General features: G+C 53.9%; 1 protein-coding gene and 1 long non-coding RNA gene across 19 annotated transcripts in view; one reads left to right on the top strand and one right to left on the bottom strand.

The window, feature by feature from the left end:
* The window catches only part of MINDY4 (MINDY lysine 48 deubiquitinase 4), a 129,032-nt gene that overhangs the window by 104,416 nt on the left and 6,196 nt on the right, over window positions 1–18,420 (bottom strand). For 7 of the 18 annotated variants that reach the window (XR_011382983.1, XR_011382982.1, XR_011382981.1 and 4 more), the window contains exons 1-4: window positions 16,215–16,445; window positions 11,060–11,179; window positions 7,664–7,899; window positions 5,369–5,615 (exon numbers count right to left, since the gene is read on the bottom strand). Coding sequence is in view for 10 of the 18 variants with exons in the window: in XM_070059406.1 (XP_069915507.1) it covers window positions 5,369–5,615; window positions 7,664–7,899; window positions 11,060–11,179; window positions 16,215–16,277 (666 nt within the window). In the remaining 8 variants the exon portion in view is untranslated. Of the gene's footprint in view, window positions 1–5,368; window positions 5,616–7,060; window positions 7,511–7,663; window positions 7,900–11,059; window positions 11,180–16,214; window positions 16,446–18,420 lie in introns of those variants that run through there. The other 11 variants (XR_011382979.1, XR_011382980.1, XR_007922137.2 and 8 more) reach the window with 6 other exon arrangements.
* Window positions 15,733–17,758, top strand: LOC138845809 (uncharacterized). Its single transcript, XR_011382986.1, has 2 exons — window positions 15,733–15,860; window positions 17,418–17,758. It is a non-coding gene; the product is annotated as an uncharacterized lncRNA (long non-coding RNA).

Genomic DNA, 18,420 nt, shown 5'->3' with positions numbered 1-18,420 from the left:
GCAGCCTACACACAGTAACCACCGGTTCCGCTCAGCTCTCAAAATGAAGGAAATCCAAAGTAGTCAACCGAAACGTCCTCCCTCGCCATCACTGACTGAGAAGATGGAAACTCAGATTGTTCACAAACAGTGGTGATGGAGTCAGGGCAGAGGGACAAAAATAGATTCACTGGGCTTCCCCTTGGTTTAGACTCTCAGCATTTCCAGAATAATCCAGGCCCAGTGGAAAGACCTGAGATGGAATAAGCAAAGCTAATTTTGAGTGTTCTGACCTCAAGGAAATTGCCAGACACTATAATCGTGCTCCGAAAGCCACGCAGGGCATCCCCTGTGCAGGGCGGGAGGAAGACGTGAGTCACCATTCCCATGGTGACTTCCAGGCTCGGGTGCCGCGCCTCTTACATCAGAGCTGGTCTAGCAGTGAAAAATGATGGAAGACCCAGAATCCTGGGCTCCTATCACTTGAGCAACCTATAGGCACGGCCTAGGCACAAAACGCCTCCCAAAAAATCCACGGAAACGCTAATAGCAACCTATCCTTCACAGGATTCATGTCCCCCGGGGGAACCTCAATCCCCACATGCAACTCCCCAAAAGAGAAGCTGACAGCAACGCCCTCGGCAGTTAGGTGGGCGCAAGCCACCTCCCTCAGACCACAGCAAGTGGGCAGAATGCCGCGGCAGCACAGGGCCCTGGCGTTCATCCCGGCCGCTGGTCCTCGAGTGCTGCTCGCCTTTCAGGCAACTCGACCCTGGGCTCGTGGTGGCGCCGTGGCACAGTCTGCCTTTTCTGCCACACTGGCTGTGCGTACAAAGCAACAAAGTGGGAGAAGCTGCTGGCCCTGAGCAGAAGTCAGGGCAGTAGCCGGCACGGCGGCTCACTAGGCTAATCCTCCGCCTAGCGGCGCCGGCACACCGGGTCCTAGTCCCGGTCGGGGCGCCGGATTCTGTCCCGGTTGCCCCTCTTCCAGGCCAGCTCTCTGCTGTGGTCAGGGAGTGCAGTGGAGGATGGCCCGAGTGCTTGGGCCCTGCACCCCATGGGAGACCAGGAGAAGCACCTGGTTCCTGCCATCGGATCAGTGCGGTGCACCATCCGCAGCGCGCCGGCCGCGGCGGCCATTGGAGGGTGAACCAACGGCAAAGACCTTTCTCTTTCTCTCTGTCTCTCTCTCTCACTGTCCACTCTGCCTGTCCAAAAAAAAAAAAAAAAAAAAAAGAAGAAGAAGAAGAAGAAGAAGTCAGGGCAGCAGCACCACACTCACGGTGGGGCAGACACGCCTCACGCACTTGCCAAGCCTACTCTACTCTCACATAAGAACACCCGTGCTGACACACAGAGGTCACTAGCTCACTAGTTTTATTCCGTGTGGCCAACTGAGAGGTGCATATAAGTACTCTCCTGAGTGTGGGGGTGGAGGGGGGTTAGCAACCGCCTAAGCATACACGGTTTCATCGTAAACCATGGGGACTCGGACTTGGGTGTCTGGCAGGCGTTTTCTTGAAAATAACTGAGCCTGTCACTTCAAGGAGAACAAGTGGTGTGCTACTGTCCACGATAAAATACAAGATGTCAGGTAAAAACTGGAATTTAAGAAAACTCACATCTGCTACTGTGACCTTGAGGGCTTCACGATTCTTAAAAACTTGAATACTGGGTGGCAACATCAACAAATATGATTTTTAGTGGGTATTTTTGAAAATGAATTGTGTCTGCATTTGGAAGACAGCACTTTCCAAAGGACCAATGCACCCTGTTACTAAAACATGCAGAAGTAAAATATTCCAGCTGCAAAAGAAATGAGCGGAAATCGATACAGTAGCAAAAGTTCATTAATATAGTTGCAGCACAATGGGTTAAGCCATGGCTTGCGATGCCTGCATCTCATACTGGAGCATGCATCGAGTCTCAGCTGTCCACTTCCCATCCAGCTCCCTGCTAATGTGCCTTTTAAGCCTCTCCAGGGTGGGAGTCCCTTCATATCTGTGCATAGTGCATGGCAGGTGCTTGCCGGCCCTTGTTGGACTGAGTGTTACAGGCCTGCCTGGTAGTGCCAGAAAGCAGAGAAGCACCAGTAGGGGGAGCGGGTATGAGGAGCTCTCAGTTGCTGACATTGGGAAGGCTGTTTTGGACCGGACTAGACTTGTTAAAGGGAAGCCAGGTACCCCTTCTGTTGGGACACTGTAGAACAGGGCCTGGCTGGTGAGAGTTCCAACAACATCAACGGTTCTGAGACACTGTAGTCTCAGGATCTATAATTTATACTCTTAAAATTATTAAGGAGTCAGGGGCTGGCATTGTGGTATAGCAGGTTAAGGTGCTGCCAGCAATGCCAGCATCCCATATAGGTGCCAGAGTGAGTCCTGGCTGTTCCACTTCCAAACCAACTCGCTGCTAATATGCCTTGGAACAGCATTGGAGGATGGCACAAGTGCTTGGGCCCCTGAACCCACATGGGAGACCCTGGGGAAGCTCCTGGCTGCTGACTTCAGAACAGCTCAGCTCTGGCCACTGAGGGCATTTGAGAAGTGATTCATTGGATGGAAGGTATCTCTCTCTCTCTCTGTAAACTCTGCCTTTCAAATAAATAAATAAATAAATCTTTAAAAAAATTATTGAGGAGTCCAAAGAGCTTTTATTTATGTGGGCTGTACTGACACTTACTGATTAGAAATTAAAACCAAAATTAAAAAAAAAAAACATTTATGAAATCATTAAAAAATAATAGTAGTTAAAACATTACAGGACCCGGCGCTGTGGCACAGCAGGTTAAAGCCCTGGCCTGAAGCACCGGCATCCCATATGGACGCCGGCTGTAGTCCTGGCTGTTCCTCTTCTGATCTAGAGCTTTGCTGTGGCCTGGGAAAACGGTGGAAGATGGCCCAAACCCTTGGACCCCTGCACCTGCGTGAGAGACTTGGAGGAAGCTCCTGGCTCCTGGCTTCGGATCGGTGCAGCTCTGGCCAATGTGGCCATTTGGGGAGTGAACCAGCAAATGGAAGACCTCTCTTTCTGTCTCTACCTCTCTCTGTAACTCTGTCTTTCAAATAAATAAAATAAAATCTTAAAAATAAAAAGACATTACATTTAACATAACATATTCTTTTTTTAATTTTATTTTTTTGACAGGCAGAGTTAGACAGTGAGAGAGAGAGAGAGAAAGGTCTTCCTTCCGTTGGTTCACCCCAAAATGGCCACTATGGCCGGCGTGCTGCGCCAATCCGAAGCCAGGAGCCAGGTGATTCCTCCTGGTCTCCCATGCGGGTACAGGGCCCAAGGACCTGGGCCATCCTCCACTGCCTTCCCGTGCCACAGCTGAGAGCTGGACTGGAAGAGGAGCAACTGGGACAGAATCTGGCACCCCAACCGGGACTAGAACCTGGGGTGCTGGCGCCACAGGCGGAGGGTTAGCCAAGTGAGCCACGGCCCCAGCTCATAACATATTCTTAAAGAAAAAAAGAACTCTCCATCCAAAGCAGAAAATCAATGAGATGAGTAGCACAGTTTGACATTTTTTTTGCAAACCTCTGCAGTGTTTGGCTTAGAAGAGAGTTCAAGTCTTGTATTTCCTTCTGCTTTTATGCACTGCACTATGGTGTTTTGATAAAGCATATGCAGAAGATACGGCCTCACACAGATATGCAGCTGGAAAATGAAAAATTATTTTATAGCTTTTTCATAGCTTTAATGCTATGATAAAGCTAGACAAGGGGTAGTTTCTTAATGTGGAATATGTTTTTTAAAGATTTGTTTCTGGCCGGCGCTACGGCTCACTAGGCTAATCCTCCACCTGCAGTGCCGGCACCCTGGGTTCTAGTCCCAGTTAGGGTGCCGGATTCCGTCCCGGTTGCTCCTCTTCCAGTCCAGCTCTCTGCTGTGGCCCGGGAGTGCAGTGGAGGATGGCCCAGGTCCTTGGGCCCTGCATCTGCATGGGAGACCAGGAAGAAGCACCTGGTTCCTGGCTTCAGATCAGCGCAGTATGCCAGGCCGCAACACGCCGGCTGTAGCGGCCACTTGGGGGGTGAACCAACGGAAAAAGGAAGACCTTTCTCTCTGACTCTCTCTCACTGTCTAACTCTGCCTGTCAAAAAAAAAAATTTTTTTTCTTTGAAAATCAGAATGAGACAGAGAGAGAGACACAAAGAGAGAGGGAGAGAGCACCATCTCCCATCCACTGGTTCACTCTCCATATGGCCACAACAGCTGGGGATGGACCAGGGTAAAGCCAAAGATCCCACAAGATGGAGGCCGAGGCAGGGAGGGGGCCACCTGTCTCCGTCCTAATTCTAGATGACACTGGGAGAACATACCTACGGCCTGCATCTACGGCCACATCTACACACACAGCGGGTGAGTGAGCACACGGTGACCAGCTGTGCACACAGACGATCGATCTACTCGTGGTTTGCTCAGGCGCCCTGAATTGACTGATACTACACTTCGGTATTTGATTTTGCTTTCTCTGTGTGTTTCTGGCTTTTGCATAGTTTATTATTTTCCAAACTCCATTTGCATTTGCTCTTTCATTTTGGTCTCTCTATCTAATGGGACCCTACCATGGTCCCCCATTAAAGAAGACTACAAAACAATGATGCTATGATTTTTTTGAAAGAGAAGAAAACAAAAGCATAACAAATGAAACTACAGGCTTGAGATTCTCTTCCCTTTTAATTATCGTATTTTGTTAGCTAATTTGTTTGAGAGACAGAGAGAGAGTTCACGAGAATGAGAGAGAACTACAGAGAGAGCACAGCAATCTACTGGCTCACTTCCTAAATATCTACAACCTGCAGGAGGCCAAAACCAAAAACTGAGCCTGCAACTCAATCCAGGTCTCCCTCATGGGCAGCAGGAACCCAACTACCTGAGGCATCACCTGCTGCTTCCCAGGGACTGCATGAGTAAGGAAGCTGAGGTCAGAAGTGGTCGCTACAAATGGAACCAGGCACTCTGATATGGGACATGGACACCTTAACCAGCATCCTAGCCACTATGGTGAACACTCACCCCACTGGTGTGCTTTTTAAAATTCACATTAAATGAAAGAAAGAAAGACTCTTCTAGACTTGACTAGGTCCCCCACTCTTGAGGTTCCAAGACAAAGCCAAGCAGGTGGGATCTCACTCGGCAAGGGAATATGAAACCGTGGTGTCCACCTCATCCACACGAAGGTAAAAGTGAGCTCAGGGAAGGAGATGGGGCTTGCTCAGGGACCCCCAGGGCATTCACGGCACAGCCAGGGAGAAAACAGGCAAGTATTATTCCCATCCCCATAGAGATGCCCCTCCGTGGGCCGCCCTACAGAACCTACTGCACAAGCCCAGGCGGCACTGGAAGCCCCGTCTGACAACACAAAGAACGAGGGCCCCACCTGTGGGGAGCTGGCCGTGGGCCCGGCCATCATGCCTCGCACGATGAGGCCCGGCTTTGGCCTGCTCTTCTCTCCTGTCCTCTTCACGTCCAGGGTGGGCTCAGAGTGCAGCTTTTCCATCTTCTCCCACGCTGAAGGCAAGGGTGGGCTTTCACCTGCAACCAAGTGCAGGGGCTTACTTTTGTGTGGGGGCCTTTTGGACGACGACACAGAATTACCAAGCATGTCCCCATCAGGGTTGTCATGTCTGCAAAAATAGGGAGAAAGATGCCCCAGAAGGGATCAGTGGTAACGAACCCCACCTTCAACACCCACTCATAGCAAATCCATTCACCCCCACACAGTGAGTCCCAAACAGCCAGAGCTCATCACGAAAGGTAAGAAGAGAAAATGCTGCCTTGTTGAGACAAATCCAACCTCCAAAATAAGATCACTAAGCAGCAAACAAAAGCAGAGATGACCACCCATGCTGGGATCCCTCAGGCCGTACAGCTAACAAAAGCTTTCCCCTGAGCCATGGGTTATGTGGAGCCCAGCCTACTGCACGACACTGAGAAAGAGAGAGAGAGAGAGAGAGAGAGAGGGCAAAAGGTGAGACAATAAGAGCAAGAAAGGAGAAAGAACAAAAGTAAGAGAGCCCAAGAGACTCAGGGAGTGGGGACCCTTAGCTGGGATTACATGGAAGGCAGTGGGCCTCCGCCACAGGCTCTCCTGTCTTCCACCGGCAGCCTCTGGCACAAGTGGGCAGCAAACCTGCTCTGTGCCAAGCTGCTTGCCAGCTCTGGGTCACTCTGGAGAATGGCAATCACATGCACTGTGTTGGGGTATGTCGAGCTGCGGAAGAGATCGGAACAGACCGGGGAAATACAGGAGGGCTTTCAGAGGAGGCAGCCCTGTGTCTGAGACTGGGGAGGCAGGCGGCACCCAGGAGAGGGCCTTGGTCAGAGCACACAGACCCCGACGTGATTGGGTGAGCAGCAGGGCTGGGCGTGGATGGGGTTTTGCACCCTATCCTAAGGGGGTTGGATTTTGTCTGAAAGCCTTTCGGCAGGGGAGTGCACGGCCAGACTAGATGCACCTTGGCCCCGATCAAGGATGGATTCTAGGATAAGATCACTGGAGGCCTAGCGACCAGGGAGGGGCCTGGGAGCATAACTCCAGGGCAAGAGGACGAGGGTGGACGTGCAGGCCCTTGTCAATGTGTGGGAAGACGGGAAGAACTGTCAACAGGAGCAACAGGATTTGAAGACCCAGAAATGACAGGCCAGGCGGTGCCAAGGACACCCAAGTGTTGGGCTTGGGGAACTGGGTAGGGCTCAGGAATTTCAATCACTTCACTGCTGCTCTCTCTTATTTAATTTCCCGGCCAGGCAGCAAGTGCCCTTAACAACCAGCACTGGGCTAGGCTGAAGCCAGGAGCAGAGAACTCAATCCAGGTCTCCCATGTGGGCGACAGGGACTCAACTATTTGAGCCATCACTGCTGCCTCCCAGGGCGTGCATTAGCAGGAAGCTGGAGTGCAGACAGAGGCTGGGTCTCAAACCCAGGGACTCTGATATGGAATGTGGGCATCTCAAGCACTGGCTTAATTTCCATGCCAAACGCCCAGCCCCGAGTGACCTGTCTAATGTATGCAGCCTTTGGCAGCTGACACCCACCTCGGAGCCTGCCTGTCGCCAGGCTGACACCCACCTCGGAGCCTGCCTGTCCTCAGGAAAGCACACGCCGGCCAGCAGAGCTGGAAGCAATACTCTCTTGCCAGGGGTTGCTTTCCTCCACTTTCGGATGGGAAACATGTGGTGGGCATTGTAAAAATGAGTTGACCTCAGGAAAAGCAAGTTCCCCTCAACAATGTGAGTGGGCCCAACGTTCCCTAAGAAGAAAAAATTCTTCCTCAAGATTGTGACACGGAAATCCTGAGTTTTCACCCTTCTGTCTGCACTACAGAGCAGATTTTATAGACCTGTCCATTCCCCCCACAATCACACGAGTCAACTCCTTAAACGAGCCTTTTTATATATACACGTATGTATTCAAGAGGTCTTCAAAAAGTCCATGGAAAATGCACACTGGGAATAAACTATGCATGGATTTCAAATGTTTTACAACAAAATAAACTTATCTTTTAATTTCATTTTCCCATGAATCTTCTGAAGCAGCCTCATGAACACACAGATATCCCGCTGGTCCTGCTTCTCAGGAGAACACAGACTGATACAGTGGCCAAGTTCAAGTTCACAGGAACGTGGCCCAGCAGCTACAGGAAGCCAGCACAGAGGAAAGGGGAAACAATACCTGACGTGGCTTGCTTCAGACAGCAAGCTCCTCCTGCCCAGGTCCTCTTCTGAAAGGTCGTATATATTGACCAGCATGGTCTCGGGGCGTCTCGCTGACAACTTGTTATTCTTCTTGGGAAGTGAGAGTGCAGGGATTGGAGTCTCCTGAGTTAAACTATTAGCAGCATTTCCAACATAATCCAGAAAGTACCTGGTGATAAGTTCAAGGTTTGTTTTCAGCGGATTTTCCTTCGCCTATCATTGGGAGGAAAAGCGATCATTAATCGTACGTGGAGCTTCGGGGAAAGGGTGGGACAGACAGACAGTCCCGTCGTGCGGCACACAGCTATCATCTTCCCACTTATTCATACTTGCCAGGTGCTGCGTTGGGTAAGGACACAGAGATGAAGACAAAATCTCTACCCTAAAAAAACTAACAACCAATGCATGGGCCAGGCAATCTATGGACAGTTATAATAAAATGCAACAGGAACTCAGGCAGGTGCTGTGGTACAGTGGGTTAAGTGCTGCTTGGGACACCTGAATCCCCCATCAGAGTGCCTGGGCTCAGTCCCAACTCTGTTTCCAATCCAACCTCCTGCTAACGCACCTGGGAAGGCAGCAGATGAGGGCCCAAGTACTGCCACTCACATGGGAGACCCAGGTGGAGTTCCTGGCTCCTGGCTTCAACCCGGCCAACCCAGGCTATTGCAGGCATTTGGGGAGTGAACCACCTGATGGAAAATATCTAACTGTGTGTGTGTTTGTATCTACCCTCCAAATTTAAAAAGAAAAGAAAAACAAAACATTTTTAACAAATTCAATTTTACAGAAGCATTTTTATCTATCATATGCCTAACAGGGAAAAACAAGTTATCAGAAATATTAACATTAATTTACAAGGCTTGCCTAGAATCATCCTAGTTTTGTGCTGAGTGAATGTGAAATTTATTATGTAATAGGCAGACTGATAAGTACTTCTTTCTGGAAAACACAGGCTTCAATTCATTGTATAACAGCTAATAACTATAAATCAAAAAATCAGGGTACTTAGCAAAATCTAATGAAATGTCTTAAGATATGAAGATAACAGTTACCTGAGGAGGGCTATATGACGGTGAGGAAATAAAAATAACTTGAACGGGGGCTGGCCCCATGGCATAGTAGGCTAAGCCTCCTCCACCTGTGGTGCCAGCATCCCACATGGACACAGGTTGGTGTCCTGGTTGCTCCACTTTCAACCCAGCTCCCTACTAATGTGCCTGGGAAAGCAGCAGTAGATGGTCCAAGCACTTGGGCCCTTGCACACACATGGGAAACCCAGAAGAAGCTCCTGACTCCTGAGTTTGGATTGGCTCAGCTCCGGCCATTGCAGCCATGTGGAGGAGTGAAACAGCAGATGGAAGACCTCTCTCTGTCTCTCCCTCTCTCTGTCTGTGGCTCTACGTCTCAAATAAATAAATAAAATCCTTTAAAAAAATCTTAAATGGCAAAGAAACTTCTCGGAAATTGAGTGATGTTGCATTTGCATAAAAATCCCAATGTACCAGAAAATTCTGTGTAACAGTCTCATTCTCTGTGCAAGATCTTCCTAAGATTCATGGCCCCCTCTCCTGCGTGAGACGCAGGCAGAGGCCTGCTCCTGGAGCACAGTCCTCCTTCTCCGGGCTTCAGCTGAGTGCACACAGCACCGGAGGACAGAGGCCGCCTGCCTGGCCCATTCACTCAGCCTCTGTAATGGCTTCACTGGACTGCCATGCTGTTCTCCTTCTTTATTTTCAATTTTACTTATCTACATTTATTGAAAGGCAAAGAGACAGAGAGAGACCAAGAGACGGAGAGAAATCTTCCCTTCACCAGCTCACTTCTCAAATGGCCACAACAGCCAGGACTGGGCCAGGCCAAAGCCAGAAGCTGGAAACTCAACCTGGATCACCCCCCTGGGCAGCAGGGATCCAAGTACTTGAGTCATTACCAGTCATCCAGCGTGCACATTAGCAGGAAGCAGAGTCCAGAGTCGAACCCAGGCACAGACAGGGCAAGTGGCATCCTAACCGCCATGCCAAACGCCTGTCCCCGCCATGACCTTTCTCTCCTCAGAGGATTGGGCACCAGCTGCTTTCGATCTGTAGGTTTGGTTAGAATTCCGTGCTTCACTTCCTGGAGGGAAGTCTGGCCTGGGTCTCCCCCTATGATAGCTATACATTTCAGCCCAGCCTGCTAGGATCAAGGTTAAATAGAGTCACAGCTAAAATAAGCTAGGCCACCGTTACCACAGTAAGAAAACTACTACAGCACCACAAGTACTCTAAGGTGGGACGCAGATGCCTGGTTCCCGCCTCATCCCTCCTGGTAAAGACAGTGAGGCCTGCATTCCACTGGCTCACAGCGCCTCCTGGAGGGGTGGGGAGTCTCACTGGGTGGACGGATGACAGCTGCTCCACCCAAGCCTGAGGGGCTGGCACTCCTCTCGCCCACCTGCAGCAGGACGGCTCCCCGTCTTTGGCTGACACATCAGACTTCTGCAGGAGCTGTCATCCTAAAACTGATAAATGCTGAACTGCATGATGGATCATCGGCTTCCCTCTGACTGCTACTGGGCCCAACCACAAGGCAACGTTTGCTGCAGGGGCCAGGCTCCAACCTGGGCACTGTGTCCTCACGAGGGAAAGAATGGCTAAGTCAGAAGCACAGCTTCACCCATTCATACATTCACAGACCCAGCCATCCACTCAGAGTCCACAAACAGATGCTGACTGTCCACTATGGCATGAGTCAGCACAAAGACATGTTCCCTAGCCCTCGGCCGAGTCCAGGACCATGGGGGAGGCAGTACCAAGTACACAAGCAGGCGAATACTCCATTACAAATGTGCCAAGCACGGAAAAAGGGGAAACCACAGGGGGCCATGCAAGTCCCTCAGGGCACAGAGCCCCCTCTGCACCCAGGCGGTGCAGCTCCGCCGGCTCCCACCCACCTGGCTCAGGTGAACTCAACCCCCACTTCTGCATGTCGCAGCAGACTTGAGACTAAAGCATTACTCAGACTGCAGAAGGAAAATATTAAGCAGGCAGGAATGGAAAACTTTAGTATAACTGAATACGATATTCTTAAGTCCAGTCTTATGAAATATACAGCCTTGGGTGGGGAGGAGGGAGCACACGGAGTGACTGCGGGAGGCTGAGCACAGCTCCAGGCTCGGGTTCAACCGCAGCACACACAGTGCTCCCACAGGCAGCACCACGCGCTGCTGGCGGCCGCACACCAGCCACTTGTCCACGGGATCGGTCAGCCCTCCCCCAACTACAGGTGTGGGGGACAGGCAAGGGGTTCCCCAGACTCCCCTCACCATCGGCAGGGCCCGTGAGTGCTTGGGCGCTCCAGAGCTGCACGCCACACCACACAGAGCACACACCTTGTTCTCCTTGCAGAGGAACTCGAGGTGCAGAACCTTGCGAAGGTCGTTCCTGCTGTTGATGCTGAGATCTGAGCGCGGGCGCTCCTGGTCCATGGTCACGCACGTCTTCTTTAAGCCCTGTGGGGAGAACTCTGAGCCACTGCTTTCCACCTTAAATCCAAGCCTCCCCTTCTGTGACGCACAGCGAGAATGGCAGACACCTGGGGTTCATTAAAATCATCCCCACACTGCCTTCCTCACAAGGCTGCTTCGAGGACCAAAAATGACTGCAGAATTCATTTTTGTGCAACCTTGAGAACCGACATCACCTTCACAACTATTCTGATTCTAATGAAAGCCCTGTGAGTGAAGCTAAAGCAGCTGTTGGCATATTGTATAGACTGGAGTGAAATCCAGGAACCCACTCCCCCAGGTTAGCTCAGGAGCCCCAGATCTGGCCCTAGATTGAGGGCCACAGAATATGATGCTTTAAAAAGAAACAAAAGAAAAGACATAAACAAAAGGCCACTATCCATGCAATTCGTTGCTGAAACAGGAGATCCAGGAGACAGGGATGGTTCGTCCGGGGCAGCACGGCGGCATCAGGAGCTGGGGTCCTGAGCACCCGAGCCGGAGCCTGTGACTCGGCACCCAGGCCTGTGGGAGGCACCTGGTCAACCCTTGCTGAGTCGCCAGCGAGGCTGCTTTCCATCATCGCACCTTTGATTCCCAGAAGACCAAGATCTCTGCCATGGGAATCCAGCGAGGCCCCGCTCCCTACTCCCCCAGGAACCTGGCTTCTTCGCTGGAAAATAACCCCAGTAGCTGTGGCCCAGCGCCTCCAGGCCATCATGACCACGGGACGGCCTGAGGATGAGAGCTCAGCCTGCAGGAAGGGCTTCCCTTGCTCCTGCAGGGGACCATACCCCAGTGCCAGGCAGGCCTCGCCCTGCACCAAGTTTGATGGAGGCACTAACTGCTGGGAGAACAAGAAAACCTGCTACCTGCCTTGAAGAGAGGTCAAGTTTGGGAATCAACAGCTACGAACATAGCCTTGAAGCAGACAGAGTATGAAGAGGGCCTTAGGTCAGGGAACAGAGAGAAACAGGTCTGTGTGTTGGAGGAGGCCGGATCAGGTACAGAAGTTAAAGTCAGTCGAGCCGGCACCACGGCTCACTAGGCTAATCCTCCGCCTAGCAGTGCCGGCACACCGGGTTCTAGTCCCGGTTGGGGCGCCGGATTCTGTCCTGGTTGCCCCTCTTCCAGGCCAGCTCTCTGCTGTGGCCAGGGAATGCAGTGGAGGATGGCCCAAGTACTTGGGCCCTGCGCCCCATGGGAGACCAGGAGAAGCATCTGGCTCCTGCCTTCAGATCAGTGCGGTGCGGCGGCCATTGGAGGGTGAACCAACGGCAAAGGAAGACCTTTCTCTCTGTCTCTGTCTCTCACTGTCCACTCTGCCTGTCAAAATAAATAAATAAATAAATAAATAAATAAATAAATAAAATAAATAAAGTCAGTTGGAAGAAAGGAAGCTCAAAAGTAGCCAGCAGCATTTCCTCTGGGCCTGACCACAGCTGGCCCACCAATCAAAGTGGCGTGGACTATTCTCTGTGTCTGTCAGTTCTAACCATATGGGTAGGGGACAAGGATGCCTCGGAAGTCAACCAGTCCGCAATCCCACCCAGCCTACATCATCTTGGTTCACTCAGCAAACGTGCACCATGGACCTGCTGATGGGGAGAGAGACGCCCCTCCCCAGCTGGACTCGACTCAGGCTCTTGCCTCCAAGCATGAAGGACTTCAAGGCAGAGACATAAAGAGGAGCAGGAACATGGGACATATTTGAAGACAAAGACAAGGACCCCCACTCAGAGGGCAGTGCAGGCAATCGCAGGGGACACGAGCACTCCAAGTTACAAGATTTGGGGTCATCTTCTACAGAATAGCAGTGGTGCCCAGGGTAGGGCCTAAGTCAAACGCAAAGGAGATGGAGTTCATCTCTCGGACTCTTGAGGCATCTGGGGCACATGTGGCTGCAGAGCACGCTGGAATCCAGGCTCAGGGGCATCTGGGGACTGAGAGTGAGGAGCCTGAGGCCATGCAGGATCCCAGAAGGTGCACCATCGGAAATATATTAAGTTGGGAGGCTTAGTAGAGACCCACGTGGACAGGCACAACAGGCAGCCGGCCAGGGTTTCAAGAGCTCAGGGAGGGTCTCAGAGAGAGGCAGATTCTTGGAATTGTCAGCACACACGCGGCGCTGGAACCCCCAGACTGGCTGAGATGCCTGAGAATGAATGTAGGGCCCACTGCAGCCTCTTGAGTCCCCAGTTCCTGCAGGGACCTGGGCTCGGCCTCCCTCCGCCATCCCTTGCCGTGGCCGGGGCAGAGTTCCCAGCATCCACTCGCCCTCCTTGCCAGCGCATCCCCCTCCGTGGTGTCGTGTAGTCTGTTCAGCTTGCCTGGCCTCCAGGTGCCGTTGTTCTCGCCGAGCCTGCGCAGCCCCTCGCCCTTGGTACCCTCCCCACGTCCTAGCCACTCGTTGCTGTGATTGCCATCTCCGTAGAACTGCCCTGCCTGTCTTTGTCACGCTCTGCAGACTGGTAACGTTCTACTCGGCTGACCCCGGGCCTGCACCCGCAGAGCTGGGTGGGACTGGGGAGCCGCACCACCTCCTGGATGACCCCTGGGCACCCCCTCCGGGATGCCCACCCATTCCCTCTCGAATGCTGGTTGTTCCTGTCTTCTGTCTCGTCACACCTCAAAGCTCCTTGTCAGGTCCCTGAGAGCCCTGTGGTCTCAGGACGAGGGGAGGCCAGGGGAGTGCACTGCGGGGGAGGGACACGGCCTGGCCTCCTGGGCTCAGCAGGCTGGCGAGAGAGAGAGAGCACTATAAGTACACCTGTCTTTCAGGACTGCTGCCAGGATGTAAGGAGACGACAGCACCTAGAAGGCAGCTGGCACCGCTGTGGGTTATGATTCTGGGTTATGCCCGCTGGCAGCAGAAGGCGATGAGCAAAGCAGTAGCCCTGGGCTGCAGCCACAGCTGTCTGTGGCTTCCTGAGTGACAGGGCACGGCTCCTCTTGACTCACCAGGCCCCGGTGTGACCAGACAAAACACGGACGGGCGAGGAGGCCGGGGGATCTAGAGGACCGCCGAGGTTCCGCCCGGCTCAGGGGTCAGCTCTGCGACCCTGCTAGGGGGGTAAGACAGGCACACGTGCACAGCCAGTGTAACATAAGCACCAATGAATGAACAAACTACAGATGACTCAGCCCCGCAACGGAGTCACCTGGAGTTTCAGCAAGAAATGGGACCTGGGGCAGACTGGACAGAGCAGGGCAAGGAGTGGGCACCTTGGGGCGCCCATGATTTCACCTGTACTTATGACAGAGCGCATGAGGAAACCCTAGAGAGACTCACCCGGCGGCCCAGACACATGAGAAACGATGACGGGGGTCGGCTCCCCAGGGCATGTCGTGGTTACCCCACACACAACGAGGACTCGGAGGGAAAGCCGATGACGCACCAAAAGAAAGCCAAATGCAGGGAAAAGCTTTCAAACAAATCATTAAAAGCACACGAAGGGGTTGGCACTGTGGCATAGCAGGTAAAGCTGCTGCCTGCAGTGCCAGCATCCCATGTGGGCACTGGTTCAAGTCCCGGCTGCTCCACTCCTGATCCAGCTCTCTGCTAAGGCCTGGAGAAGATGGCCCAAGTCCTTGGGTCCCTGCACCCACGTGGGAGACCCAGAAGAACTGGCTCCTGCCTTCAGATCGGCACAGTTCCGGGCATTGCAGGCACCTGGGGAGCGAACCAGCAGATGGAAGACCTCTCTCTCTGCCTCTGTAACTCTGCCTCTCAAACAAATAAATAAATAAATCTTAAAAAAAAAAAAAAGAAAGAAAGAAAGGCACATGAAGACCCTTTCAAAATATGTGCACAGCAGACACGTAGCGGGGGGGGGGGGGTGAGGTACAGGGCCCAAGCCCACATGCACCTTGTATCTGTGCACCAGGCGCCCTGCTTCGGAACTGGCTACATAGTTCTAATAACCCCTGTTATACACGGGGGAATGGGGGGTCTCGTCTTTCCTGTTTTACAGAACACTGAGGCAGTTACAATACTCAGGCTCAAACACTTCAAAGCAGTGGCAAATACGTGAACTCCCTCCACCAGCCTTCAAAGTCCTGCTTTTTTCTCCGTTCAAAAACCCACTGCAGCCCAAGGCGACGTGGACTGGAAACCCAAAACCCACTGTGCCCAGGCCTCTGTCCAACGGTGTATAAGAAATGAACGGGGCCGGCGCCGCCGCTCACTAGGCTAATCCTCCGCCTAGCAGTGCCGGCACACCGGGTTCTAGTCCCGGTTGGGGCGCCGGATTCTGTCCCGGTTGCCCCTCTTCCAGGCCAGCTCTCTGCTGTGGCCAGGGAGTGCAGTGGGGGATGGCCCAGGTACTTGGGCCCTGCACCCCATGGGAGACCAGGAAAAGCACCTGGCTCCTGGTTCCTGCCATCGCATCAGTGCGGTGCGCCGGCCGCAGCGCGCCGGCGGCGGCAGCTATTGGAGGGTGAACCAACGGCAAAGGAAGACCTTTCTCTCTCTCTCACTGTCCACTCTGCCTGTCAAAAAATAAAAAAAAAAAAAAAAAAAAAAAAAGAAATGAACGGACCCCGCGCACACGCACATGTGCGCGCTCCCGTGCCCAGAACCCCCAGGGAACACCGTCGGCAACCACGTCCCCACGGCCACCGTCAGCGCAGGTGGGAGCCGAGGGCCCCACAGATGACGACCCCTGAACACTCGGCCCCCTCCCAGGTCAGGACAGTAAGGCCACAGGCGCGATCCCCCTGCTGAGTAGAAGGGCTGGCGGGTTGGATCGTGGAGAACTTCCCGGGCGGGACTCACGGCTTGGAGGCGATCGGGCCGGCCACGCCGCACCGGGGCCGACGCGCCCAGAGCGCCCACGCCAGGACTGGGGTAGGGGGTGGGGGTGCCGCCGAGGCGCGGGCGCCAGAAAGGGCTCCTGGGAAGTGTAGTTTCCTCCACGCCAGGGAGGGGGTGCTCTTGCAGGGCAAGGGTCTCTCTCAGAGGGAGATTTCCGGGGAGCCCCCGCGCTGCTCCCCAAAATGACGGCAAACGTGCCCGGCGCTGGAGGAGGACAGCCGTTACCTTTCTGCTGAGGAACTCCCTGACCAGGGAGGCGGCCACCTCCTCCACGAAGAGGTTGTCCATGCTGCCGCCTTGCCCACGAGACCCCCGCCGACCGGCCCCGGCCCACCCTCGGTCGGTTGGGCCCAGTATGGCCGTGTTGCCGTGGCAACCGTGGCCCCGGAGCGGGCGGGAGCTCCGCCCCTTCCCCGGGAGCCGGCGCGCCTGGGCGGGCGGCGGGGGAAGGGGCGGAGCGTGCTCCGCGCGGGCTCGGAGCCGACCGCGGCGCTGTGGCTGGGATGCTGCTCGAGTCCGGGAGCGCGTGTCCCTGGACGTAAAGTCCGGGGAGGATGGCTGTCCCCTCGTTCCCGGCCGCGCCGCAGCCCCGGGCTCCGGCCACCGAGCCGTGGCGGGCGAGGGCAACGCCTTAGTCCAGCCTTAGTCCTTGCGGCTCCCCGGCAACGTGGCCGCCGTCGGGCGCTGGGATTCTGGCGGGCAGAGTGCGGTCCCGGCGAGCCAGGGCCTTCCCAGCGCGGTTCTCCCCAGACTGCCGGACAAGTCGCCGAGGACGGGCGGCTTGCACAAGGGCTTGCTCCTCCACGCCTTGGCCCCTGGCGTGTAGCTGGCCGGCTTCTCCCCGTGGTCACGGGGCCGTCATCTGTGTATGTGTCCCAGCCCCCTCTTCTCAGGACACCAGTCACACAGGACCAGTGACCCCTGAGAACACGAGTCACACAGGCCAGGCCCCCCCGTGACCCCTGAAGGGCTGCGTCCCTCTCTAGGCACACGCTGAGGTTCCAAGCGTAGAACTTCAGCAAAGACTTTGGGGAGACGTTCAGCCCATTACACCTGTGTTACTATGCCTACACTATTTTCTTTAAGCCAGCATGCATCCTTTTAAGTTCATTGCAAGGGGCAGGCAGTTACCACGCTGCTTGAGAAGCCAGCCCACATCAGAGGGCCTGGTGTGAGCCCCCGCTCCTCTGCTCTGCTTCTGACTTCTACTAATGTGCACCCCAGAAAGCAGCAGGTGATGGCTTCAGGTCTTGGGCCCCTGCCATCCATGTGGGAGACCTGGACTGAGGTCTAGGCCCAGCCGTGGATACAGCAGGCGTTTGGGAAGTGAACCAGCAGATAGAAGATAGATTGTGCTCTCTCTCGCTTGCTCTCTCTCTCAAGTACAATGAAAATAAATAAATAAATGTTTCTTTTTATTTTTAAAAGAAAGTATTCCAGGGCCAGCACTGTGGTGAAGTGGGTATAACTGCCGCCTATAGTGCTGGCATCCCATATGGGAGCCGGTTCAAGTCCCAGCTGCTCCACTTCTGATCCAGCTCTCTGCTATGGTCTGAGAAAGCAGTGGAAGATGGCCCAAGTCCTTGGGTCCCTGCATCTGCGTGGGAAACCAGGAGGAAGCTCCTGGCTCCTGGCTTCGGATCGGTGCAGCTCCGGCCGCTGTGGCCATCTGGGGAGTGAACCATTGGATGGAAGACCTCTCTCTGCCTCTGCCCTCTCTGTGTAACTCTGCCTTTCAAAGAAATAAAATAAATCTTGAAAGAAAGAAAGAGAGATGGAGAGAGGGAGGGAGGGAGGGAGGGAGGGAGGGAGGGAGGGAAGTATCCCCAAGCAGTAATGTCTAAACACAGAGCCAGAAAGGCATGGGTTCATCTTGGGTCACCCAGCAACCAACAGCAGCCTATGTTCCAGACCTGGGAAGCAATTGCAGCGCCCTCTGCAGACTCCCTGGGAAACTGCTTTAACGGGCTGATCTCAGCTGCAATCCCCAGGCACCTTCCCCCTCCAGCCCACCTGGGTGCTTGGAGAAGCCTCTTCCCGGCACTCGGTGCTGAGTGCATGGCATGGGGAGTGCAGAGACGCAGGGCGCAGCAGGATCCTTGGCTCCAGGGGCCCTTGTGTTCCAGGTACAGAGACCCGGGGAATGGATATGTAACAGCAAGCAGGAGACAGACTCAAGTGAGAGATGCCTGTCGCAGTTAGCCTGTGGAGCAGGTCGGAGGAGCGAGCCCTCTGCTGGGGCCAAAGAGAACAACTTCCTTCATGTTTAAAGATGGTTGAGCCCTTGGCTATACCAAGTGTCCAGGGACAAAGGCTTAAGCCCTGGGAAACACACGCATTCTCAGAGGGAGCCGCCCAGGGAAACGAGATGGGGAGATCGACCAAAAATAAGGGAAACACGTAGAAAATGCTCACGAGCACAGCAGACGGT

The sequence above is a fragment of the Oryctolagus cuniculus genome, chromosome 16 (assembly GCF_964237555.1).
Source record: "Oryctolagus cuniculus chromosome 16, mOryCun1.1, whole genome shotgun sequence".
NCBI lineage: Eukaryota > Metazoa > Chordata > Mammalia > Lagomorpha > Leporidae > Oryctolagus > Oryctolagus cuniculus.
This window is presented reverse-complemented; position numbering and strand designations above follow the sequence as displayed.